Source organism: Microcaecilia unicolor, chromosome 4 (assembly GCF_901765095.1).
Source record: "Microcaecilia unicolor chromosome 4, aMicUni1.1, whole genome shotgun sequence".
NCBI lineage: Eukaryota > Metazoa > Chordata > Amphibia > Gymnophiona > Siphonopidae > Microcaecilia > Microcaecilia unicolor.
In genome coordinates, this window is record NC_044034.1 from 240,534,371 (window position 1) to 240,560,988 (window position 26,618).

Genomic DNA, 26,618 nt, shown 5'->3' on the forward strand with positions numbered 1-26,618 from the left:
GTGCGCCATTCCGGTGCTACAAAAGTATTTTCTATTTTTGTAGCACCGGTGTTTACCCGGCGGTCATCGGGCAGCACTGCCCAGTTACCACCGAGTTAGCGCAGGAGCCCTTACGACCACCTCAGTGGGTGGCGATAAGTGCTCCCCTCTGAAATGGCTGCGCAGTAAGTGGTTCACTTACTGCACAACAAAAAAGAGATCTTTTTTCCCATTGCAGTAAAATGGGACCTCAGCACGAGTCAAAAAGACATGTTGGTGCTAGTGCAAGCCCCCTTTTACTTCAGCTTAGTAAAAGGACGCCTCAAGACATAGTCAGATCCCATTCACTGAAGACCAAATTCAGGTTATTAACCCAGTTTTTCTGCTCACCTCTTGAATCCCTGAAGTCCACATGGTTTGGCGAGTAGTGTTTACAAAGCCTTTCCATTATCTGCTTGTAGTGCATTAATCTATGTAATGGTCGAAGGAAGAAGGTATTCAGAGGCAAATAGCAGACCTTCTGCAGCTCAAAATCCCTGCACAGAGCCTCTAGCTTGCGAGAGTTTCTTATTCCTTTCTCCAGCTCCATCAAAACCTCACTGTGTTTCTGTAGGTGAATTGTCAGTTGCTTAAAAAAAAAAAGGGAACAACAGAATATAAACTGATAAATGGTTAACATGCCACTACAAAGACATCATCAAGAGGCCCTTTTACTAAGCCGTGTAGGTGCCTACATGCGCCCAACACGCGTCAATTTTGAGTTACCGCCCGGCTACCGCGTGGCTCTTGCGGTACTTTCCTTTTTGATGCGCGTCCGGTAGACACACTGGAAAATATTTTTATTTTCTGGCGCACAGGTGGTAATCGTCATTCTACGTGCGTAGACCATTACTGCCCAGTTACCGCTAGGTCAATGGCTGGTGGTAAGGTCTCAGACCCAAAATGGACACATGGTCCATTTTCGGCAAAAATTTAAAAAAGGCATTTTTTACAGGTGCGCTGAAAAATGATTCTGTGCGAGCCCAAAACACGCATCTACACTACGGCAGGCCATTTTTCAGCGTGTCTTTGTAAAAGGACCCCTCAGTAATTTAGTACTAACTGAATTCACTGGAAGTTAACCACATCACATTAATCCACAATGTGGGAAGCACCACCATGGTTTACTTCAAAGTCACCTGTAGAAAACTTCTTGTCTTGATCTCATGTATCCAGATCTCGAGAAGCTTGTCCACAGCATAGATAGCACATATAAAATTCTTTCCATCTATGGGGCCCTTTCACTAAAGCTTAGCATGCGTTAACTGAATTAGCAAGCGCTAAATGCTGAGACACTCATAGTTATAAAATGGGTATCTTAGCATTTACTGTAACACTGAGCAGAAGACCTTTGCAGTAGATATCAAGCAAAGATTTTATGATTCTACTGCTTGAAATGAGATTTGCTTAGAATGCCTCCTTATTTTTTATTAAATATAAGTCATGATCATACACAATTACAATGATATATTTAGAACTCCATGGAGCTCATTTTTGAAAGAGAAAAATGTATTAAAAATGTCAGAAAGCAGCATTTGGACAAATATTTTCTCAAAACATCCAAATCGGTATTTTTGAAACCTGTTTTGCAAACACCTATCTATGCAATTTATCTCCAGTGCATCCAATTCACAAGAGGGCATGTTGGAGGTGTTTCGAAGGTAGAATTAGGGTGGACTTAGGCGTACCTAACACTTGGATGTTTTACAGTCATATTGGAACAAAACAAAAACGTCCAGGGTGAAAATCTAAACGCTTGGGTCTAGACCTGTTTTAAGAACGAAAAAGGTAAATAAAAGGTGACCTAAATGACCAGATGACAAGTGGAGTGAATAAGGGATGACTCGCCCTCCCACCCCCAAAAATGTGACTAAAAGCAGTATTTGCCAGCCTCTATGACAGCATCAGATGTTATAACCAGGTCTATTAGAGCACCATGCAGGTCCCTGGAGTAGTCTAGTGGTCAGTGAAATGCACTGTAGACAAGTGAACCCAGGCCACTGGTGTGCTGGAGCCGGCTCGCACCGGCTTGCAAGAGCCGGTTGTTATGGCAGGCGAGCCGGCTCCCAGGGGCGGCGCAACCCGGCGGTGAGGTAAGCATGGCAGGAGGGTGCCACAAGACATGCTTACCTCACCTCCCACCGCTCTGGGGGGGGGGGGGGGGGGGGGGTTAAATCGTTGATTTACCTCCGTTGCAGCAGCCGCAGTGAAAGCCCGTCTCTAGTCTTCCCTTCGTTCCTGTCAGTGTCCCGCCTTCTTCTGACGTCATTTCCTCTTTCCGTGAGGGCGGGACACTGACGGGAAATGAAGGGAAGGCTAGAGATGGGCTTTTAATGCGGCTGCTGTGACGGAGGTAAATCAACGATTTAAACCCCTTAGGATGGCAGGAGCAAAAAGAGGGATGTTGGGGGAAGAAGAGGGCAGGCAGGGGAGAGAGCAGCATCAAAGTCATCGATGGATTTGGATGGGAAGGCAGGACCCAGGGAGAATTGCTGGGTATGGATGGCTGGAAGGGAGGCAGGAGAGAGAAGAGACTCGCTGGGTATGGATGGCTGGAGGGGGGGCAGGGGAGAGAAGAGAATCGCTGGGTATGGATGGCTGGAGGGGGGGGGCAGGGGAGAGAAGAGAATCGCTGGGTATGGATGGCTGGAGGGGGGGGGCAGGGGAGAGAAGAGAATCGCTGGGTAGGGATGGCTGGAGGGGGGCAGGGGAGAGAAGAGAATCGCTGGGTATGAATGGCTGGAGGGGGGCTTGGGAGAGAAGAGAATCGCTGGGTAAGGATGGCTGGAGGGAGGCAGGGGAGAGGACAGTTGCTGCACATGGGTGGATGGATGGAGGGTAGGGGAGAAGAAAGTTGCTGGAAATGGGTGGATGGAAGGGAGGGCAGGGGAGAGGAGAGTTGCTGGACATGAGTGGATGGAGGGGAGGGCAGGGGAGAGAGGAGGGTTGCTGGACATGGATGGATAGGGGGAGGGCAGGGGAGAGAGGAGAGTTTCAGGACATGGATGGAGGGGAGTGCTGGAGAAATTTGGACATGGATGGAGGGCAGGGAAGACAGGAAGGAGATGCACATGGATGGAGGGGAAGGGAGAGAGAGAAGAAATGCTGGACATCGATAGAGGGGAGGGAAGAGAGAGGAAGTGAGATGAACATGAATGGAGGGGAGAAAGGAGAAATGCTAGACATGGATGGAAGAGAGGGAAGGGAGAGAGAAGAAATGCAGGACATGGAGGGAAGAGAGAGGAAGGAGATGAGATGAGGGAAAAGGAAGAGAGTAGAAAAACTGCACATGGATGGAGAAAATAGGAAGAAGCTGGATCCACTGGACAGTCAAGTCTGCGGAGGACCAGAAATGAAGAAGAAAGGAGGAAAGAAAAGAAATAAATGAAAAGGAAGCCCTGGAAATGGAATCAAGGGAACAGATAGAGAGCAGCAGAATCAGATACTGGGCCAGCATGATCAGAGAAACAAAGTCACCAGACAACAAAGGTAGAAAAAATTATTTTCATGTTTGTGTTTGGAATATGTCCACTTTGAGAATTTACATCTGCTATCATATTTTGCAGCCTGGGGACCACAATGGAGATAAATGGTTGGCTGTCTTGCCTTGGTATGATCTGGTTTAAGGAAGCCAGAGAACCAGCTCAGCACAGGTTCTCCAAGTCTGATGTTGTCCAGAAGGTAAAGGACAGTACCGTGGTCCAATATGTCAAAGGTGTTGGACATGGCAAATTGGAGTACCAGGACTTTGTTCCCTTAACAAATCTCCAGTTTGATGTTGTTTACTAATGCGATGAGTGCTGATTCTGTGCTATGGAGTGGCCTAAAACCTGATTGGGAGGGGTGTAGAATCGAGTGCACCAATAGATAGTACATCAATTGTCGGGTGATCAATCCTTCCATGACTTTTTGACCAGGAGTGGAATAGAGGCAACCGGTCTGTAGTTTGTGACGTCATTTAACTTGGCCGAGGGTTTTTTTGGGATAGGGGTTAATATTATGCTTCTTGTTCATAGGGAGAAGGCAAAATGTTTGGTTAGTAGATCTAAGAACCATTCTGGAATGCCTCGTAATAGAGAGGTAGGGCATTTGTCAAACATACAATGAGATTTAGCATATTTTCTTAATGAGGTGAGGTGTGGATAAGGGAGCAGCAGTGAGATGTGTACATGGGCACATTTATATGAAGTCCACAGCAGTGCCTCCCTAGGATGCCCCATTGCTCTCCTGGGATATCTGGGGGACCAGTCTACTAAAAATGCTGGCCCCTCCTACATCTCAATGGTAGGATGCCCCACTGATCTCCTGGGATGTCTGGGGGACCAGTCTACTAAAAATGCTGGCCCCTCCTACATCTCAATGGTAGGATGCCCCATTGATCTCCTGGGATGTCTGGGGGACCAGTCTACTAAAAATGCTGGCCCCTCCTACATCTCAATGGTAGGATGCCCCACTGATCTCCTGGGATGTCTGGGGGACCAGTCTACTAAAAATGCTGGCCCCTCTTACATCTCAATGGTAGGATGCCCCACTGATCTCCTGGGATGTCTGGGGGACCAGTCTACTAAAAATGCTGGCCCCTCCTACATCTCAATGGTAGGATGCCCCACTGATCTCCTGGGATGTCTGGGGGACCAGTCTACTAAAAATGCTGGCCCCTCCTACATCTCAATGGTAGGATGCCCCATTGATCTCCTGGGATGTCTGGGGGACCAGTCTACTAAAAATGCTGGCCCCTCCTACATCTCAATGGTAGGATGCCCCACTGATCTCCTGGGATGTCTGGGGGACCAGTCTACTAAAAATGCTGGCCCCTCCTACATCTCAATGGTAGGATGCCCCACTGATCTCCTGGGATGTCTGGGGGACCAGTCTACTAAAAATGCTGGCCCCTCCTACATCTCAATGGTAGGATGCCCCACTGATCTCCTGGGATGTCTGGGGGACCAGTCTACTAAAAATGCTGGCCCCTCCTACATCTCAATGGTAGGATGCCCCACTAATCTCCTGGGATGTCTGGGGGACCAGTCTACTAAAAATGCTGACCCCTCCTACATCTCAATGGTAGGATGCCCCACTGATCTCCTGGGATGTCTGGGGGACCAGTCTACTAAAAATGCTGTCCCCTCCTACATCTCAATGGTAGGATGCCCCACTGATCTCCTGGGATGTCTGGGGGACCAGTCTACTAAAAATGCTGGCCCCTCCTACATCTCAATGGTAGGATGCCCCACTGATCTCCTGGGATGTCTGGGGGACCAGTCTACTAAAAATGCTGGCCCCTCCTACATCTCAATGGTAGGATGCCCCACTAATCTCCTGGGATGTCTGGGGGACCAGTCTACTAAAAATGCTGGCCCCTCCTACATCTTAATGGCTTGATTTTCTATGTTTTTTACTTGTACTTTTTTTTTTTTCAAAAATTGCCTGAGAAGATAAATGCACAGAGCCCAAAAACTTGTTACAAACAATATTGAAAAAAGAAAAAAAAAGATAGACATTTTGCGGTTTTGAAAATGGTAATGTTTTCTATTTGGAATTGGGACATTTACCGTAAAACATCCAAAGTCTGACTTGGACGTCATATCGAAAATGCCCCGCCACATATCTTTCATTAGGATTCCAATATCATTGTAGTTGTATATGATCAAGGAAGAGCTACTGTACTGCAGACTCTTGAACAAATATAATAAAAACTAAGTGAAAATAAGACCGGAGAGTTATTGCAAATTTGCTCTAATTATTTCAGGATTTAATAATAAAACTATGAAGTGATATTGTATTAAAACTGCAATGTAGTGGCTCTCAAACTTGTTTTAGGAGCCCTACAGACAGTCAGGTTTTCAGGGTATTTCTTATGGATAAGCATAACACAGAGTTGCATATGATCGAGAGAGTGCCTGACAATCTTTCTCCTGCATATTCATTACAGATATACTTAAAATTAAACTGGAGGCCCCCCCCCAGGACATATTTGGGAATCATTGAAACGCGATTAGAGTAGAAAACATAAATATAAACAATTATTAAATGCCACAGTTTTATAACTATAGCAAGAGTGGTGTAAGCAAATCCATTGAAGCCCTGTGAACAGTCATAACCTTGGGCCCGTATTTGTGTAAAAATATGATTTAACAAAAATAGGGAACTAAATATCATCTGCACCTCTCATCATTCAAGTTGCCCACTCCCAGTCTTTAACTGCATATCTCCCTCCATACACTTATCTTTTCTCTCAAATTCATGTTTCCTCTCAGTTTGAAATAAGCAAAAAGTTGGCAGCAGAGGAAAAAACAACGCATGCATTTCCCAATCCCTGCGGCTACCTCTCTAAACCTGCCCCCTCATATTCCTTTGCAAAACAGCAAGTACATATCAGAGATGAGGGTAGGTTTGCCAAAAGAGAAAAACCACCGTCACGGCTCATGCCACTCCTGCCAGGTCCTCAAACTATTGAGGGCAGCAATGCAGGCTTCAGCACCTGCAGGGCCATTGAGCCGCAGTCCCTTCCTCAGTCCCTCAATACACTTATGCACTCTCATATGGTATTAAATCCAAACATATTCTGCATCCACAGAACCCCCAGCATGGGTGCAGAGCAAAACTGGAACATTTCCCCATAAAACGTATCATGGAAAGGGAAATGGGACTTGATATACCGCCTTTCTGAGGTTTTTGCTACTACATTCAAAGTGGTTTACATATATTCAGGTACTTATTTTGTACCAGGGGCAATGGAGGGTTAAGTGACTTGCCCAGAGTCACAAGGAGCTGCAGTGGGAATCAAACTCAGTTCCTCAGGATCAAAGTCCTCTGCACTAACCACTAGGCTACTCCTCCCTATGGATACTATTGTCATCTCAGTAACAGCAACATAAGTCCTTTCAGTATTAGGCATTTTGTTTACTAACACAAAACTCTAAAAAACAAGAAGTTTCTCAGGACTAAGAGAAAAATCCACGATACACACATTAACTTCCAAAACTCAAACAATAAGGACCCTACTTAGGAAAAAGCAGCAACATAAATATTGCAGTGGAGCAAATATACTACCAACAGAGATGAAAACTATATCTAAATTCAAGAAATCATAAGGATAAGCATATAGGATCTCTAAGGGACGAGAAGGGATACTTAATAGACAGATTGGATAGGCTATATGGTCTTTGTCATCATTTTCTCTGTTTCTATACCAATTGAGAAAACTGAACAAGCCACAAATTACTGCAAATCACTGAAAAAATTAATGCTAACAACACCTAGACTCACTTGCACAGTACACAAATAGAACCTCACCAAATACTGAATAAATGACAATGTGAAAATAGAAATCTAATATAATAAAACGCACCCTCAACGTTCTGAAGCCACGTTCTGTGAAGCCCTGAAGCCTGAAGCCTTGAAGCCTGAAGCCCTGAAGCCTTGAAGCCTTGAAGCCATCTGACGTCACTCCCAGTGAAGCCTTCAAGCCAGCCAGCCGTCTCTGCCCCGCCCTCGCCTCAAACCAAACAAATCGGGAAGCGAAGCGTCAGGGAAGGAGGCGGCGCTCCCGACGTCTAGCCTTCCCTTCGCTGTGTTCGGGCGGAACACAGCGAAGGGAAAGCTAGACGTCGGGAGCGCCGCCTCCTTCCCTGACGCTTCGCTGCACGAACCGCCACGGAGGTAAAGTTAAAACGAAGAAGAAAAAAAAAAAAGGGATGCATGGATGCGAACGGGGGGGGGGGGGGGGGGCATGCATGGATGCGAAGGGGGGGGGCATGGATGCGAGGCATGGATGCGAAGGGGGGGGGAGAAGAGGGCGGGCCAGGCTGGGACATGGGAGAGAGAGTAGCATGGATGCGAGGGGGGGGGTCATGGAAGGGCAAGAGGGGACTTGCTGGAAAAGGATGAATGGAGGCGGCAGGGGACAGAGGAGCATGGATGGGTATGGATTAGGAGGGCAGGGCACAGGGAGAGAGGGGAATTACTAGAAATGGATGAATGGAGGGGGCAGGGGAAAGAGGAGCATGGATGGGCATGGATTGGGAGGGCAGGACTCAGGGAGAGAGGGAAATTGCTGGATAGGGAAAAATGGAGGGGCCAGGTGACAGATGAGCATGGATGGGCATGGATTGGAAGGGGCAGGACACAGGGAGAGGGGAATTGCTGGATAGGGATGAATGGATGGGACAGATGGGCATGGATGGATATGGATTGCACAGCAGGCCTCAGGCAGAGAGGGGAAATGCTGGATAGGGAAAAATGGAGGGGCCAGGTGACAGAGGAGCATGGATGGGCATGGATTGAAAGGGTAGGACTCAGGGAGAGGGGAATTGCTGGATAGGGATGAATGGAGGGGACAGATGGGCATGGATGGATATGGATTGCACAGCAGGCCTCAGGCAGAGAGGGGAAATGCTGGATAGGGAAAAATGGAGGGGCCAGGTGACAGAGGAGCATGGATGGGCATGGATTGGAAGGGCAGGACTCAGGGAGAGGGGAATTGCTGGATAGGGATGAATGGAGGGGACAGATGGGCATGGATGGATATGGATTGCACAGCAGGCCTCAGGCAGAGAGGGGAAATGCTGGATAGGGAAAAATGGAGGGGCCAGGTGACAGAGGAGCATGGATGGGCATGGATTGGAAGGGCAGGACTCAGGGAGAGGGGAATTGCTGCATAGGGATGAATGGAGGGCACAGATGGGCATGGATGGATATGGATTGCACAGCAGGCCTCAGGCAGAGAGGGGAAATGCTGGATAGGGAAAAATGGAGGGGCCAGGTGACAGAGGAGCATGGATGGGCATGGATTGGAAGGGCAGGACTCAGGGAGAGGGGAATTGCTGCATAGGGATGAATGGAGGGCACAGATGGGCATGGATGGATATGGATTGCAGGGCAGGCCTCAGGCAGAGAGGGGAAATGCTGGATAGGGATGAATGGAGGGGGCAGGTGACAGACAAACATGGATGGTCATGGATTGGGAGGGCACGACTCAGGGACAGAGGGGAATTGCTGGAAAAGGATGAATGGAGGGGGCAGGGGACAGATGGCCATGGATTGGGAGGGCACGGCTCACACTCTCTCTCTCATATACAATGTCTTTCTGACTCTCACTCACACACTCTGTCTCACACAGTATCACATTCACTCTCTATGTGCCACACAGTCACTCACACACTCGCTTGGTGTCATACACTCTCTCTCACAGAGAATCTGTGTCTCACACACACTCTCTCTCTTGCCCACACACACACACTCTCTCTCACACTGTGTCTCACATACAGACTTGCACACACTCTCATTCTCACACACACTCTCTCACAAACACACTCACACCCAGACTCACTCTCTCTCTCACACACTCACACTTTCACTCTGACTCTCAAACAGTCACTCTCACATACACTCTCCCAAACATACACACTCCAAGGAAAACCTTGCTAGCGCCCGTTTCATTTGTGTCAGAAACGGGCCTTTTTTACTAGTATATAGATAAAATTTAACTGAATCCCCAAGATATCATACTCTGCGTGCAGTGCAACACCACAGAAATAGGACAGTGAGGCATTTTAGGGCTTTTTTTCAGTCAGTACAGAGGGTACATTTCTACCTTCATAAAATGTCCCACTTATCCAATTAGATATCCCACTCAAAGTTTCTCAGCATGTGTTTTCACTCATGCACAAGCCATCCTTGAGCCTGTGGCCTTCAGATTGAAAGGCAATTCACATTTGATGCCTTTAGACATTACTACACTTCCTTAAAATGGTATAGGGATTTTTTTCTTTGAGGTGGCACTTACATGTCTGCTCAATATGTGTTGTGCCTCTGGAGGGTTTCTTCAATTGTGTTTGGGCTAGGCAACCTTTCAACCCTTAATAATTTGCTTGCTTCCAGCTGTAGCTGCTCCTAGTTTTAATCTGAAAACCTTATGAGCTACAGACAGCTCCAGGTCATAAGGGGCAATCTGAACCAACACTGGTTTTACTCCTACTGCATACAATGAGGATAAAACTCAGCCTGTCCCTGAATAACCCTGATCTTTATTTTTTGTAGCACTATACACTGTGACTATGTGGACCAGACAACTATAGAATAATGAAAGAAGGGAATGATGCTAAGTACACTTTTGATGCTTATCCACTAAAGTTGAACACATCCCTCTATCACCTTGCAATCTACTCAATATTTCTGTGAAATGGAATGCGATTATGACATCTACAGAAGAGTAGGCAGTTGTAGGTTTATTGTCTCTTGCCAGTAGTGTATGCAATCAAGGTGTGTGTGTTTTGTATGCACCCCCTGTCAGTCCCTCCCTTCTCCCTCCCATTGCATCTCTCCCTTCTCTTCCTGGGATGGCCCCACAAAGATCTGCAATTCTCTCCCTCCCCCTACACTGTACCTTAAAATCACTTCCAGTCTTTGCCCAGGCAGTGCCAACGGCAGCAGCACTGATAGGGCTGTCTACGGCCTGCACAGAGCTCTTTTGAGCAGGATCTGTCTTTTCTTCACGTCCAATTGTGAAGTGCTGCATACGACTGGTAGCGCTATAGAAATGATTTGTAGTAGTAGTAGTAGCTTTCTCTCTGAACTGTTCTGTCCCTTCTGATATGTTTTATGAAGGGCGGGACGGTTCAGAGAAAGCCCCAGTGCAGGCCGCAGGCATTCTGTGAGTTTCACTGCCGCTGGCACTGCCCAGGCGAAGACTGGAACTGATTTTAAAGTAGGGTGGGGGGAAGGAGCAGGGGGAAGGAGGGACTTGCCAGATCTTTGCAGGGCTGGGCCGGGAAGGGAAAGATGTAGCAGGAAGGAAAAAGGGAGGCAAATGCAAACGCATCCCCTGTCGAAAATTCCTGGCTATGCTACTGTCTCTTGCTGCCATACAAAGTGGTTAAGAAATGCTGAAGCTTTATTCAATAAAGATACTGAAATGAGGCTGAAATGTTTATTTTTCTTTTTTTAAACTGCTCTCTTACGTATTGAGCGATACATCATGTGAATAAATGTAATCCAAGCAGCAGACTATTCTTCCACACCATATTACCAAAAGATCACAGGAAAAAAACACAAGCAAGATCAATAGGCTGTCTGCTACACATTTTCTACATGAAATGTCCAGTGAATAAACAGTAGCAAATTTGCTACCGATGTCCTTACCTGAAGAAATAACCATTTAGTAGAGAGCACTCAGTAGAGTACTTAGTATTCTAGAATTTGTAGTTTGCACAGTACAAACGGAAATCACCAGAGCAAGGACCAGAGGTACTATTAAATAATATTTTATGAATACTAGAGTAGAACGTTATAGGTTCTGAGGACAGAATCAGACTTATTTATCAGTGGCCATGCTGCCCCTACTGTACATTAGAGGAAGAAGAAAAGAGAAGAGAAATTTGTGATTGGCCAAATGAGGGGGTTTAATAATGTGAGCTACCATTAAGATGTGTTATTTTACTGTTAACCCCAATTATTAGAAACTAGGAGGCCCTTTTACTAAGCGTCTACGTGTGCCAAAAGCACACCAAAATGGAGTTAATGCCCGGCTACCGCATAGCGCTTGCAGTCATATCATTTTTGGTGCACGTCTGAAAAATAATTTGGCGCATGTAGATCAATACTGTTCGGTTACCGCATGAGACTTTACCGCTAGGTCAATGGCTGGCGGTAAGGTCTCAGACCCAAAATGGACACGCTGCAATTTTCATTTTGCCGCATGTCCATTTTCGGCAAAAATTTTAAAAAGGCATTTTTTGTAGGTGCGCTGGAAAATAATTCTGCATGTGCTGAAAACACGCATCTACACTTCCGCAGGCCATTTTTCAGCGCAGCTTAGTAAAAGGACCCCTAGGTCTCATTGCATAATATTGGACCTTTGCTTAGACAGCACAAGTTAGTAGTAAAATTACACGCGTTAACGGTAATCCACATTGATAACTATATCCCTGAACATACTCATTGCCATGAGCCATATTTAATTTTAAAAAGTTTTAATATTTCAATCCCTGCTAGTGATGTAAATAGACTAAAACAAAAATACTGAAGCATCCCTAAACTGTAATTAAGATGATTTTTTTTCAATTTAGGTTGTGAAGTACTTTAACAGAATTGCTATACTGCAAACAAAGGTGTGTTGAATTCATTTTCAACCTTGCAACAACTCCTGAAGTAATTAACCAGAAGAGAACATAATTTAATGCAAAACACTATCAAATGTATCTATTTCTAACTCTATGTAGACTGGCCTTGCAAAACAAACTGAAATAAACCAATTTTTAGACGTTTTTCTATGAAGTCTGTCAGAAGTGCGTTCAAATCACAAGGGGGCGTGTCAGGGGAGTATTAAGGGTGGGATCTGGGCATTCCTAACACTTGGACATTTTTCAGCCATAATGGAACAAAATGAAACCATTTAGGACTAAAACTAAGATGTTTTGAGCTAGACTGTTTTTATAACGATAAGACACAAAAAGGTGCCCTGAATAACCATATGACCACTGGAAGGAATTAGGGATGACCTCTCTTTACTCCCCCAGTGGTCACTAGCCCCCTCCCACCCTCCAAAAATGTGCTTTCAAATATTACTTGCCAGCCTCAGATGTAATACTCAGTGGCATGCAGGTCCCTGGAGTAGTGTAGTGATCGGTTAAATACCTGCAGACAGGTGGTCCCAGGCCCATACCTCCCCCTACCTGTTACACTTGTGGAGGAAACTGTGAGCCCTCCAAAACTCACCAGAAACCCATGGTGTCCCCTTCACCCGTAAGGGCTATGGTAGTGGTGTATAGTTGAGGGTAGTGAGTTTTGGGTGGGTTTGAGGGCCGGTCAGAAAACAAGATAAAGGAGCAATGGTGAGATATGTGTACCTAGCTACATTTTATGAAGTCCACTGCAGTGCCCCCTAGGGTACCCTATTGCTTTCCTATTCAGATTTTGGACGTTTTGCAAGATATCAAAAATGCCCCTCCATGAAACCTAATTACCAATGTGTTAGATTTACACACTTATTCCTACCTTCATACTCTGAATGTTCTTCAACATGACATCACCGATTCTTTGGTAATCCCCTTTAATATGGGCATTAGACCGGCCTTCCCTGTCAAGAAAACATTGTTCAGATAACATGTGTTTGAATTGTAAAACAGTAGTGATGGTTACAACCTCTAGAAAAATACATTTGCTGCAATACTTATACCTTTGTCAACACTTCAATAAACATACAAATGCATAAACACTGTAGGACTTGAAGCCTTATTACCAATGGACTTTCCTTCATTCTGGGCTTATGAGGGTGGGGAAATGTTTAGTGAATAAAACCCATGATGCTACATAAAAAAGGCGCTGACATGCTTTACTGACATCTACATTCAGACCTCATTCTGTAGTATAGAACCTGTAATTGCAAATGAGTACAGACAAAGGAAAGTGTGGAAATCATTTTATTTCTAGTAGAAACAGAGAAAGTTGCAAGCTAGCTGTTTATAGGTTCTTTATTTTTCACTTTACTGTCATTTCAGAGAAAAGCAACAAAAATGGAATGGGGTCTGCACTGGAAGACAAATGAAAAGAGACTAGAAGGCCTGGCTATGTATACTCTAGAGAAGTGCTCTTCACTGTTTTTCAAGCAGGAGTCACAATGGCAAAAAGACTTCAGTGTGACAGTCAGAATCATTGCCAAAGTGGCCAGTGCCCAGTGCCACAGGCAATGAAACAAAAAAGAGATCCCCTACAACGATGCATTCAATCCAGCTGTTCAAGCACACACAGATCAACATGTAACTAAAATGAAGCCAGATTCCCCAGACTTGCTCTCTCACTGAGCCCATCACATATTAACCCCACAAACTCTCTTTTTCCAATATATATTCTCTCCCAACATCCAGTCCTCTCTCTCTCTCCAAGCCAGATCTTCACCCACAGTCTTGCTACAGTTGTCTCCTCTGAGATACCTATCCTGTTTTCTTGTGGCTCTAGGTGAGCTTGATCCACTTTTCTTCACAATTTGCATAGTTTTGTGAGAATAACATGGGTGTTTGGTCACAATGTGGCTCAAATTCACCAACACCTGTGCAGTCCCAAAGCAAAACAGAACAGTGCCAGCAGCAATCTTAAAAAAAAGATGGGGGAAAGATATGATACAGGTATTTAAATACTTGAAAATTATTACTGAACAAAGAGAGACAAGGGAGCTACAGAACTAGAGGATGTGAAATGAAGCTGCAAGGAGGTAAAATTATGAGCAACATCAGAAAATACTTTTTCACAGAATGGATGGTGGGTGCTGGAATGCCTTCGTGGTGGAGTTGGTGGGGGCAAAAACAGAATTCAGAAAGGTGTGGGATGAACACTAAGGATCCCTATACAGCAAGACGATTGACTCAAAGCAAAACTTAAATAGCATTCACATTTCAAGAAAGACATAGAGGGGGGATAACTTGCACCAAGCGGCTACTACAACTCTAGGCACCTTACTGTGCAGACAAGATGGACATACTGGTCATTACCTGCCATCATTTACTAATTACTATTTATTTATTTATGGCACCATTTATATCCCACAATATTCCAACTTGCATCGGTACATTGTGGCTTACATTAGTAACGAGGAAATTAACAGAACATACGAGATGTAGTCAGTATGGGGTATTAAAGGATATTAAGGGTGGGTTCCAAATAGGAAGAGTGTTACGGGTGATTTGGTGGTTGAGTTGGGTTGTAGTGAAATTATTTGTGGTCCACCTGGGAGATTTCCCTGAAGAGAAATTCTTTGAGGTGCTTGCTATCTTTTCCTAAGCCCCTGTTATAAATTAACAGTCTTACCAGTACTGAAAATAGAATGGCTTCCTGAATCTGGCTTCACTCTAATGTAGAATTAGAGCACTTGAGGACAATATCATCTTTCTAGATCTTGGAGAAAAATTTCCCTCCCTCATTCTATGCTGGTATGGCAGTAAGAACATATGATGCATACTGTCAACATTTTTAATAATAGTATTGTTTATTCCAGGAAGCCCCAGACCAAGCTCTCAACTTTATTTTTAAAGCTTTGCCTTAACTATATGAGTGCTGGAGAGTACTGAGTAAGTATGCATAAGACTGGTGATACAAAATACATTTAATAGACCTTGGACAGATCTGTAATAAAAGGTACACTCACAAGAGAAAGGAGCTGGTGTCCAGATAAGTGTTATGAGCCAGAGGAAGTGAAGTGTCTCCAGGGCTTACGTGTTCACAGGTGCACTGGCGACATCATATCTGTACCAGGGATTCCTAAATCAACTCAGGCTTGCTTATAGCAGTTGGAGAGTGGAGAGCTGGTATCCAGAGGTTTCTGTACCAGCCTCCTTCACCCGAACCGGAAGTGATGTCAGACATCACTGGTACAGCCTTTATTTCTTCATCCTTTAGCGGTGCATTTTCTCTGTCTACTCTATTGCTAATGCATGCTGTGACTGTGTCGACTAATGCTTTCTTTCAGGATTCATCTCCGTGTGTTTCAAGCCTTAAAAGTTTCTGTATCAGCCCTATTCACACAAACCAGAAGTGATGTCACTGATAGAGCCTTCAATTCCTCACCCTTTAGTGGTGCATGCCACGTACGTGCACCGAAGGAGCACACATAAGGAGCTGATCCTGCTCCTTTGTACGCACCTGAGTAGAAATCCATTCAATATGGACTTTCATCCCTAAAAACGTATATATTTGGCTCCCTCTGGCTTTTCAGTTACTCTTTTTTCCATGTGCTTATCACTGCCAGTTCCTGTCATCTGGGGCCGCCAGTCCAGTCAGCCCCCTCAACAAGTAAGTCACGCACAGGTAAGACAACTTTTATCAATACCAATCGCTTATTCATCAACCCCACATTCCCCTTTTCTCTTTCCCATAAAAATAGGGCTCCTCAACATACACTCTGCCAATAGAAAACATCACTTTATACATGATTTAATCCAGGCCCATAAACTAAACCTCTTATGTATGACAGAAATCTGGTTTACAGAGACAGATAAATCCTACATAAAATAAGTGGTCCCTGCAGGATACAAATACTTTGTAAGTAACAGAAGCTACAGTCATGATGGAGGTGTAGCAGTCATTTATTTACATTCACTGCCCAACCACCCATAGATTCCCTAAGATTTAAATTTAAAACATCTTCCCCAACAGATTTTCTAATCCTCTAACATCCCTCTCCACCATCTTCTTATTCTTTCCAACTTCTCCGAGCTCTACCAAAGGATCATAGTGTCAACTCTGAAGCCCCCATTATATTGGGCGACTATAATTTTCAATTCGATAACACTCTGGCCACATACACCTAAGATTTAATCGCTCTCCTATCAGACCTTGATCTTTCACAACATGTGTCCAAACCCACACACACAGTAGGGCACATCCTAGATTTAGTACTCATGCATACATTGGCAACATCTCAACAGTGCTCTTTTTTCTCTATCGCTCTGCCATGGACTGATCATTTCCTTCAAACATTTTCCCTTTTTCCTGCCATTGACTCTCCTTTGAATCACAACATACATACACCATAAACTAGATCAAAACAACTCAGTTCTATAGTTGTCACTTGACCTCTCATCAGCATTCGATCTAGTTGACCACAACTTACTCCTAGACAGACTGCACCAGATAGACATTAGAGATCTAACCTTTACCTGGTTTCATTCATATCTTACTGACCGTTCATATAGAGTTCACTTCAATAAAAAGACACCAGCACAATTCTTATTGACTTTGGGTGTCCCACAAGGTTCGACATTATCCCCTATGTTGTTTAACATTTTCCTAGCACCACTACTTACACTCACACAATTTTTAGGTTTTACTACATAAGCATATGCAGATGACATTCAGTTGTTACATGTCATAGACTATTCCGATGCTCACATGATTCAGGATATCAACCAAAACCTGATGCAGATCCAAACAAATCTAGCAGTGTCCTCTTCTCAAATTCCAAAGCCTCCCTATCACAACCAATCCTTTTAGGCACAACCATTAGTCCTCGATTGCCTACTACAAATATTTTAGGTGTTATCTTAGATGATACACTCTCCTTTCGACCGCATATCTCCACTATAACCTGACAATGCTTCCACAAATTGTGACAAATACGTTAAATTAGTTCTTTATTGACCTACCAGCACTAAACATACTCATCCATTCTATTATCAGCAGACTAGACTACTGCAACTCCCTTTATATAGGTCTTAGAACATCCTATATCAGGCATCTAGAAATAGCCCAAAACACTGTGATTAAACTCATTCATGCTAAAAAAAAAAAAAAAAAAGTTTGACCACATCATCCCGCTACTGAAAGAAGCCCATTGGCTCCCATTACCCCATCACTTCATTTATAAAGTCTTACTCTTGATCTTTAAAATTCACCAGTCTAGTGAACCAACTTATCTTTCCCACATGCTACCCCATACTCGAACACTAGAACATTGTGTTCATCATTTCAAAACTTACTGGTAATCCCATCCTTCCGAAAAGACATCCATCAACACACTAGAAAAGCAATATTTTTAGTTCAAAGCCTCAAACACTGGAACAAATTACCTCAGTCCTTACACCAACGGACATCACTTCAAAACTTTAAAATTAATTTAAAACATTCCTCTTTTCTGATGCATACTCCTCACTAGAAAAATCCATGGAGATGAAGTCTGTTAGATTGCTCAGACCACTCTAAATCCTCTCTTCCTTTTATCCCCTCTTCTATCTTATATGAAAATTGTAGTTCTACCTGACCCGCTTTCCAACGCACTATTATTTTCTTACTCTACTTTATGTTTTAGCATGTAAGACACTCAGACATCCTTTTAATGAGTGGGATAGTAAATTCATAAATAAACTTGAAACTTGTAAGCCACAGGAAGTGAAGTCTCTCTAGGGTCCTCTGTATTCACAGGTGCATTGCTGAAATATCTACGCCAGGGAGTCCTATATGGAAGATGATGTAAGAGATCTGCCTGTACCAGAAATGGTTTTCAAGGGTGATGATGTGAAGGAACTGAAAGAAATCTTGATGAACCTGGAAGATGTACTGAGCCAAACTGACAAATTAAAGAGTAGTAAATCACCTGGACCAGATGGCATACATCCAAGGGTACTAAAAGAACTCAAGCATGAGATTGCTGATCTGCTGTTAGTAATACATAACCTGTCATTAAAATCATCCGTAGTACTTGAAGATTGGAGGGTGGCCAATGTGATGTCAATTTTTAAAAACGGTTCCAGGGGTGCTCCAGGAAATTACAGACTGGTAAGCCTGACATCAGTGCTGGGAAAAATAGTGGAAACTATTATAAAGAATAAAATTATGGAATACATAGAAAAACATGGTTTAATGGGACCGAGTCAGCATGGGTTTAGCCAAGGGAAATCTTGCCTCACCAATTTGCTTCATTTCTTTGAAAACGTAAATAAACATGTGGATAAAGCTTAGCCGGTTGATGTAGTGTATATAGATTTTCAGAAAGCTTTTGATAAAGTTCCTCATGAGAGACTCCTGAGAAAATTAAAGAGTCATGGGATAGAAGGCAATGTTCTGGTGTGGATTAGGAATTGGTTATTAGACAGAAAAGAGACAGTAGGGTTATAAATGGTCATATCTCTCAATGGAGAAGGGTGAACAGTGGACTGCCGCAGGGATCAGTACTGGGACAAGTGCTATTTAACATATTTATAAATGATATGGAAATCGGAATGAGTGAGGTGATTAAATTTGCAGGTGACACAAAATTATTCAAGGTTGTTAAAACACGTGTGGACTGTGAAATATTGCAGGAAGACCTCAGGAAACTGGAAGACTGGACATTCAAATGACAGATGAAATTTAATGTGGACAAATGCATGGTGATATACATTGGAAAGAATAATCCGAATCATAGTTATCTGATGCTAGGGTCCACCTTGGAGGTCAGTACTCAAGAAAAAGATCTAGGTGTCACTGTAGATAATACGCTGAAATCTCCTGCTCAGTTTGCAGGGGTGGCCAAAAATGCAAACATGATGCTAGGAATTGTTAGGAAAAGGATGATGAATAAGACCAAAAATACTATAATGCCTCTATATCGTTCCATGGTGCGACCTCACCTTGAGTACTGCATTCAGTTCTTGTCGCGGTATCTCAAAAAAGATACAGCAGAATTAGAAAAGGTTCAAAGAAGAGCGACCAAAATTATAAAGGGGATGAAACTCTTCTCGTATGAGAAAAGGAGCAGTGGGACGCGGCAGGAACTAGTGGGGTTTCTGCCCCCAAAGAGGCCACTAGATCACCAGGGTTTCCCTAAGGTAGACCCTGGAAAGGTCTAAGGGTGGTTGGCCGGGGGTGGGGGGAGATCACACAGGCATTTCCAGCAGAAAACAAAAACCCAGATTTCAGTCCGTTTCAGTGCCAAAACCAAAATTCTGTCAGCCTCTAATAAATGTGTTAGTGATAGAAAAAAAAGATACAAAAATGGTATTGTGAGATTCACAGTAACATAGTAGAAAATAATGGCGGAGAAAGACCAACATGACCCATCAAGTCTACCTAGGAAGGTTGCTGGGTTTGTAGCTGCTGCATAGTGCAGGTTACTTCATATGCCTGTGTTGCTGGGGTTGTATCTGTTGCATGATGCAGGTTACGTTACATTTCACATGATTTCACTACATAACTGTTCTATGCTTGGCTATTCTTATGTTCTTATCCACTACCCTTTACATAAAAAAATATTTTTTTTCTGATGTTTTTGATTCAACCTTCCTGTAGTTTGATATCCTATCCTCTAGTTTTGGCACTTCTCCTCATTTAGCAAAGGATTGTTTGTTCTGTAATACCTTTCAAGTATTTAAGGGTCTGTATCATATTTCATCTGTCTCTACTCTCTTCCAGAGTATACATATTTAGGATATCCCAGTGAAGATGATGAGAAAAACATGAAATTGCTTAATACATTGTTCTGTTCGAGGAAGGGCTGGGATTAGGACTGGAGAAAAATGGACCAAAAAAAAAAAAAAGGAAATGAAAATGAGGTAGGTGTTTGTTACTTAGTTCTGTGCTGCTCATTGTACACATTAGTTTATCCAAATTATTTCATTGTGCTTTGTTCAATTTATGAGTTTTCCTACTGAACATTTGAATTTTTTAAACCCTTGTTCTTTTTTTGTGTGATTTTCTAGAAATCTAGCCCTTAAATCTAAATTTCTCATGCAGAATCAACACACATAACTTCTGTTTTTCTTCTGAGCTGATGAATAGGAATCTGGTGGAGGTGGTGGAGTCTAGGACTGTTCCAGAATTTAAAAAGGCATGGGATAAGCATGCATGTGGGATCACTTAGGAACAGGAAGAATTAGGGGTTACAGAGGTTGGGCAGACTGGATGGGTCATTTGGCCTTTATCTGCCGTCATGTTTCTATGTTTCTAAAAGGAAAATATAATGACATTCCAGTCCATTTACCGTGCTACGAAACTAATAGACAAATATAAAGTGAGTCATCAGCAATATTTAAAAAGTGAATAAATTAAGTCCTTACCATAGTGCAAGTCTCTGTTCAATTTCCTTGAGAAAACTGTTGTGAAATTTATATAATGGCTCAAAACTGGAGAATATTAGATTTTTCAGTGTTTCTGGCATAGATTCATCTTTATCTACAGTGTTCTTAAACCACTAGAAAGAAATAGTAACTGTTAGTGCTATGAAACGTACATCATTGTTAAAAGAAAATTTGAAGTTATTTGACTTTATACAAGACTGACATTACCACATAGCAAGGCACTTATTTTGAAGCATTCCCACATGTAAATGAAGAGGTCCTGACATTTAAATGCCATTTCAGAACAGAGGTTATTGGGATGCTTCCTACATCTAGATGTCAAGGAGGCACTGCTAGGGTGGGGAGAAGAAATGTCCTGGGTGGGCCTACAATGCAGATGTACATTCTCCATTTCACATAGGGAATCCACGTCTGTACTGATAAAGAAACAAGCTGATAGTTACACCTGCCCTGAGGCATGTAAAGAACAGATGTAAATACTGACTTTTGTCCCCCCATTCCCCTTGCCATGTTACATGTCTGTGCGAGGGGGGAACTATGTTTGTAGCTTTGTCAAATCATTGATCCCTCTGAATTAGAGACCTGCAAAGGAATGGGTTTCGTGGGGATGGAAGAAGCTGCTGTGAGATTCCCACAGGAGTGTAGTCAAAATCTCTGGTGATGTCAGAATGAGGCTTGGAAAGCACTGACAGAGGCAATTGGGGTGTCAGAATAGGCTTGGAATGCCCAGAGAGGAAGCCAGAACATCAAACTGAGGCTTGGAACACTCATTGGTTAAATAGTGAATACCACCCAAAAAACTGTGGGAGGCTGTTAGGGTCAGGAGGAAATGGAGTGCTGAGAGTGAGTAAGGAATAGCATCAACTCCTGCAGGTACGAGCGGGGATGGAATGGATCTTAGTTGGTATGGATTAGATTCCAGTTTGGATGGGTGGGAATGGGTGAAATTTCTGTCTTGTGCAACTGCCACATGTCCTGACTTGGACGTATGAACTCCCCTCTCTACATCCTTTCTAAAATGGTGCTCGAAATCTAGCAATTCATATGAGCCTCTTTGTCAATATGATTTTTCCAATAAACTTTGAGGGAAAGACCTGCAATGTAAAAATGGGCTTATAAAGGTGAAGACATAACTTTTGCTATCAAAATTCTGTTGAATGGACCATGGCAACACAAACTACATCTGGGACTCTTTGCTTTGTTGGACCTCACTTTTTTATCCTTTACAGGAAATAATCCAAAATTTCAGGGCTTTTCTAGTCATCTTTGGCAAAAATGACACAAACAAATGTACATCCCCACGTAATACCTCCATCTGCAAAGAATTCTGAAAGTTAAAGATAAATCCAGTTTATTAAAATAATCAGTTTTTTAAAAGACTCAACACATCAATATTTCAGAGACATGCATACATCAGGAGTCTGTCAAAATCTAAAGAAACCTTTCGAGTCTTTTTTAAAAATGATTTTTTTTTATAAACTGGATTTATCTTTACATCTGGGACTCTCTGCTTTATTGGACCTCACTTTTTTTTTTAATCCTTTGCTGTTGCTTATCCGTGACAACCTGTTACTCCTTTACTCCTGTTGTTTGGTTTACTTCCTGTGTCAGAGAGGTGTGGTAGCCGTGTTAGTCCACTCTTAAAGGTTATCAATAGAAATCAAACAAAATAAAACATGGAAAAGAAAATAAGATGATACCTTTTTTTATTGTAATAATGGTATAACAAAAGAGAGGGAACAAAGTACAAACTAAAGTCCAAACAAAAAAACAGCACCACGGGCCTTTAAAATGGAACAAAGTTCTTTAATGAATGAGCCTTGACCCGACACGGGCCGTGTTTCGGTGACTAGCACCTGCGTCAGGGGTCACAGTGATGACGTGGAAAACTTGGGGAATAACTCGAATATCCATTTGGATACAGAAAGTGAAGGTGCCTTGGTGCTTTATAACTTTTGCTACGTGAGACGTGGGGTAAGGAATATTGTAGATGAAAATATTCGAGTTATTCCCCAAGTGTCGGGTCAAGGCTCATTCATTAAAGAACTTTGTTCCATTTTAAAGGCCCGTGGTGCTGTTTTTTTGTTTTGACCTTTTTTTATTGGACATATGTATGTATTAAGTTATGTCCAATAAAAAAGGTATCATTTTATTTTATTTTCCATGTTTTATTTTGTTTGATTTCTATTGATAACCTTCCTGTGTCATAAATAGTGCACACTCTTCCAAAAGCATGCACACATTTTGCAAATAAGTGTACTCTATGAATAAAGCACACTTCTAATAATATTGGTCCTGAAACAAAAAACAAAACAAAAATTTTGGGCTGCATACTCTTAGTATTTGGTACATGAAGATGAGACTCCAAAGCAAATATTGAATTTTACTTAAGAAGGTAAGTGATAATATTTCAATAAAGTCACCAGCAGGAAATACTGACCACGAGGAAAGGAACAGTATTCACACATGAACACCCATTCCCTTTCTTGGTAAACCTCAGTTCTATGCTTTATCCACTGCTATTTTCAATTCATTTTCTCATACAACGTTATGTAGTAATATTCAAACTTTTGTGCTCATCCTTTCCCTCATATCGAAAGTCACTCAAATTATTTTTCCTGGTTTCACTGCCATTTCCACTAAGATGCTTGACCACTCCTTTCAGGAGAGAATCCAGCTGTTTTACAAACCTGCTACTAGGAGGTCAGCCAATTTTGGGTACCAGTTAAGGGCTTACTGAGGCCAAGATGCACTAAAGACTCGTTAAAGCCCTTTCCTTACCGTTCCCTTAGCGAATCGGTAAGGAACGGGCATGCATCAAGGAATAGGAATGCAAATGAGCTGCTCATTGTAGCTCACTTGCATCCTCTATTCCATCGTTAAACAGTCGGCCAGTCGAGCATGCGCAGAGCAGCCAAGCGTTATGCTGGCTGCTCTGCAGATGCCAAGGACATCCTTTATGGACGTCCTTCACTGTATATATTAAAAAAAAAAAAAGACGAGCTGTGCCTATGGACATCCTTTGCCCCCTCCCCCCCCCCCCGAGATCGCCCCCGCTCCCCCTGCATTGAAATGACAGCTTCCCGCAGCCCCGGCCTCTCCGCCATCCTCCGCACCCCCGTGGCCCCCCCCTGAGGTCGTTGCCGCCGCCGCTCCCCTCCTCCATCCGCCCCCCTCCGTCTGCCACCGGGCCAGGCCCCCACAGCGCCTCTCACCTCCGGGTGAAGGCGCTGCAGCAAGCAACAGCTGATCGCTTCCCGTCGGACTTCCCTCCTTTCCTCCTTGGCCCGCCCTCGTCTGACGTAAGAATCAGTTGGACTGCTAGATGACAGAGGGGTAAAAGGGGCACTCAGGGAAGACAAAGCCATAGTGGAGAGATTAAATGAATTCTTTGCTTTCATCTTCACCGAGGAAGATTTGGGAGAGATACCAGTACCAGAAATGGTATTCAAAAGTGATGAGTCAGAGAAACTGAAACAAATCTCTATAAACCTGGAGGATGTAATGGTACAATTTGACAAACTGAAGAGTAGCAAATTGCCTGAACTGGATGATATTCATCCCAGAGTACAGATAGAGTTGAAAAATGAACTTGCAGAACTATTGTTAGTAATATGTAATTTATCTTTAAAATCAAGCATGGTACTGGAAGATTGGAGGGTGGCCAATGCAATGCTGATTTAAAAAAAAAAAGTTCCAGAGGTGATCTGGGAAATTATAGACTGGTGAGTCTGACATCGGTGTGGGGCAAAATGGTACAGACTATTATAAAAAAACAAAATTACAGAGCATATTCAAAAGCATGGATTAATGAGACAAAGCCAGCATGGATTTAGTGAAGGGAAATCTTGCCTCACCAATCTATTACATTTCTTTGAAGGGGTGAACAAGCATGCGGATAAAGGTGAGTTGGTCGATATTGTATATATGGATTTTCAAAAGGCATTTGACAAAGTACCTTATGAAAGACTCTAGAGGAAATTGGAAAATCATGGGATAGTAGATAGTGTTCTATTGTGGATTAAAAACTGGTTAAAAGATAGAAAACAGAGAGTAGGATTAAATTGTCAGTATTCTCAATGGAGAAGGGTAGATAGTAGGGTTCCATATTTATAAATGATATAGAGATGGGAGTAACTAGTGAGGTAATTAAGGGGTATGTTTACTAACGTGCATTAGCGTTTCTAACACACCTTTAAAATTAAGGCACGTTAAACGCTAACGCGCTTATACATTTCTATGGGCGCATTAACATTTAACGCGGGTAAACCATTTTTGCGCGTTAAAAAACACTAACACATCTATAGCACGCCTTAGTAAACATAGCCATAAATTTGCTGATTACACAAAGTTATTCAAAGTTGGTAAATCACAAGAGGACCCTACGAGACTAGGCATCCAAATGACAGATGACGTTTAATGTGAGCAAGTGCAAAGTGATGCATGTGGGAAACAGGAACCCGAACTACAGTTTGAACTGTTTGCAACAGTTGGGGCAATATTCTGAAACTGCATTTTCTCTTTCCGACTGTCAGCCCGGTTGTTTGGACCTTGAAGCGGATGAGCGAAATGCTGGCCAATGTTGGTCCGGAGAGTAAAGGCGATCGGTTCTAAGAATCTCAAGCTGCCACTGTCTGCTGACTTGCAGATAAAGATAAGTACAGCATCAATTTTGTAACTTATGTGACTGTGCAATGTTTGTATGAGATTATCTTGAATAAGATTTTTGCAAGTTTAACAAATTAAATGAAGGTTTTTATGCCAATGATGAAGAGGAGATCCTAGAGATCGTACCTAGAAACTTTTGGGTTTGGAGCTCTCTTTGAGGCTTTTCCTTCCTTTATTAACATTTAACATTAACATTTAAGTGCCTGTTTAATCTCTCTTTGTACAATATAACCATTGAAAAGTGCCCTATAGACAAAATTATGCTGAGTTTCAGCCTAGGTAATGGACATATCACTTACTCTATTCCTGAAAAAAGTTTGCAAATGGACAAAATAAGAAAAATGCATGTTATATCCAAATAACTGCTCAGTTATACGGGAAATGAAAGAAAAAGAATCATTTAAAGACATGACCCTCCTGGTATACGCCAGGAACAGTTTCCTTTTATCCTCAGACACTTCACAGACGTCAGGAAATAAACAGATTTTTGGTCTTAAAACAATAAAATTCAGAGTACAGGACCTATCAGGTTTCTGAGTACATGTAACAACCAGAAGTACCCAAATAAGTAATTCTTTCCATGAATTCTCAAACACACTGGCACAATTTAAACTGAGGAGCCCCCTAGCACTCTAGTGCCCTTAGTTAAGATATTTACTTCCACAATGTAATATGTCCTAGTAATAAGTAGAAGAGCTTCAGATGAAAATGTAAACATCTCCAGCACATCAAATGAAGTTGAGAAAGATGATTTGGGAAAGTTGGTAAAGCACCAAAATTTTCAAATAGAACTTCTTGCAGCAAACCATGCCATTTGCTAATCTGAGCAGACAAAGAATTTTCAACTAAAAGACAGCTGTTAAAAATTGTTCAGAAGCAGCTCCCACAGTGGTTTCTCGCCTTTGGCCCCCAAACTTCACAGCTGGAAACTCTCCAAGCCTATATTTGGAGATAACACAAGCCTAATATTTGGAGATAACATAGTTTTCAGGCCCAATTGCTCTACCACCACAGCCTTGAGGATCCCCGACTCTGCCAGCATCCTAGCCTCACCATGTTTGCTCATTGGCTCAGACAGGATAAACTCCTCTTCAGTTCTTTATCCTGAATTGCACATCAGCAATATTGGTCAGAGTTTTAGTGGCAGCCAGCATATTGAAAGGACCCCTAGGGTTGCCATTCCTCACCAGCTAACCCTAAGGGTCCTTTCAGTATGCTGAAGTAAAAAGTGGTCTTAGAAGGCCCTTACATGAGTTTTTATCACACACTAAACTGAGGTCATTTTTACAGCAACTGGAAAATGGCCAATTTCCTATTTGTTCTATTATTGACCATGTGCTAACGTTACCATTAGTGATCAGCTATCAAAAAGAATTACTGTGGGAGCAC

The 26,618-nt window shown here is 42.8% G+C and overlaps 1 protein-coding gene across 1 annotated transcript in view; it reads right to left on the minus strand.

Moving 5' to 3' along the window:
- Nucleotides 1-26,618, minus strand: part of FARP1 (FERM, ARH/RhoGEF and pleckstrin domain protein 1) — a 424,664-nt gene that overhangs the window by 65,246 nt on the left and 332,800 nt on the right. The window contains 3 exon segments of the mRNA XM_030201356.1: nucleotides 370-607; nucleotides 13,015-13,096; nucleotides 20,541-20,674. Coding sequence (XP_030057216.1) covers nucleotides 370-607; nucleotides 13,015-13,096; nucleotides 20,541-20,674 — 454 coding nt within the window.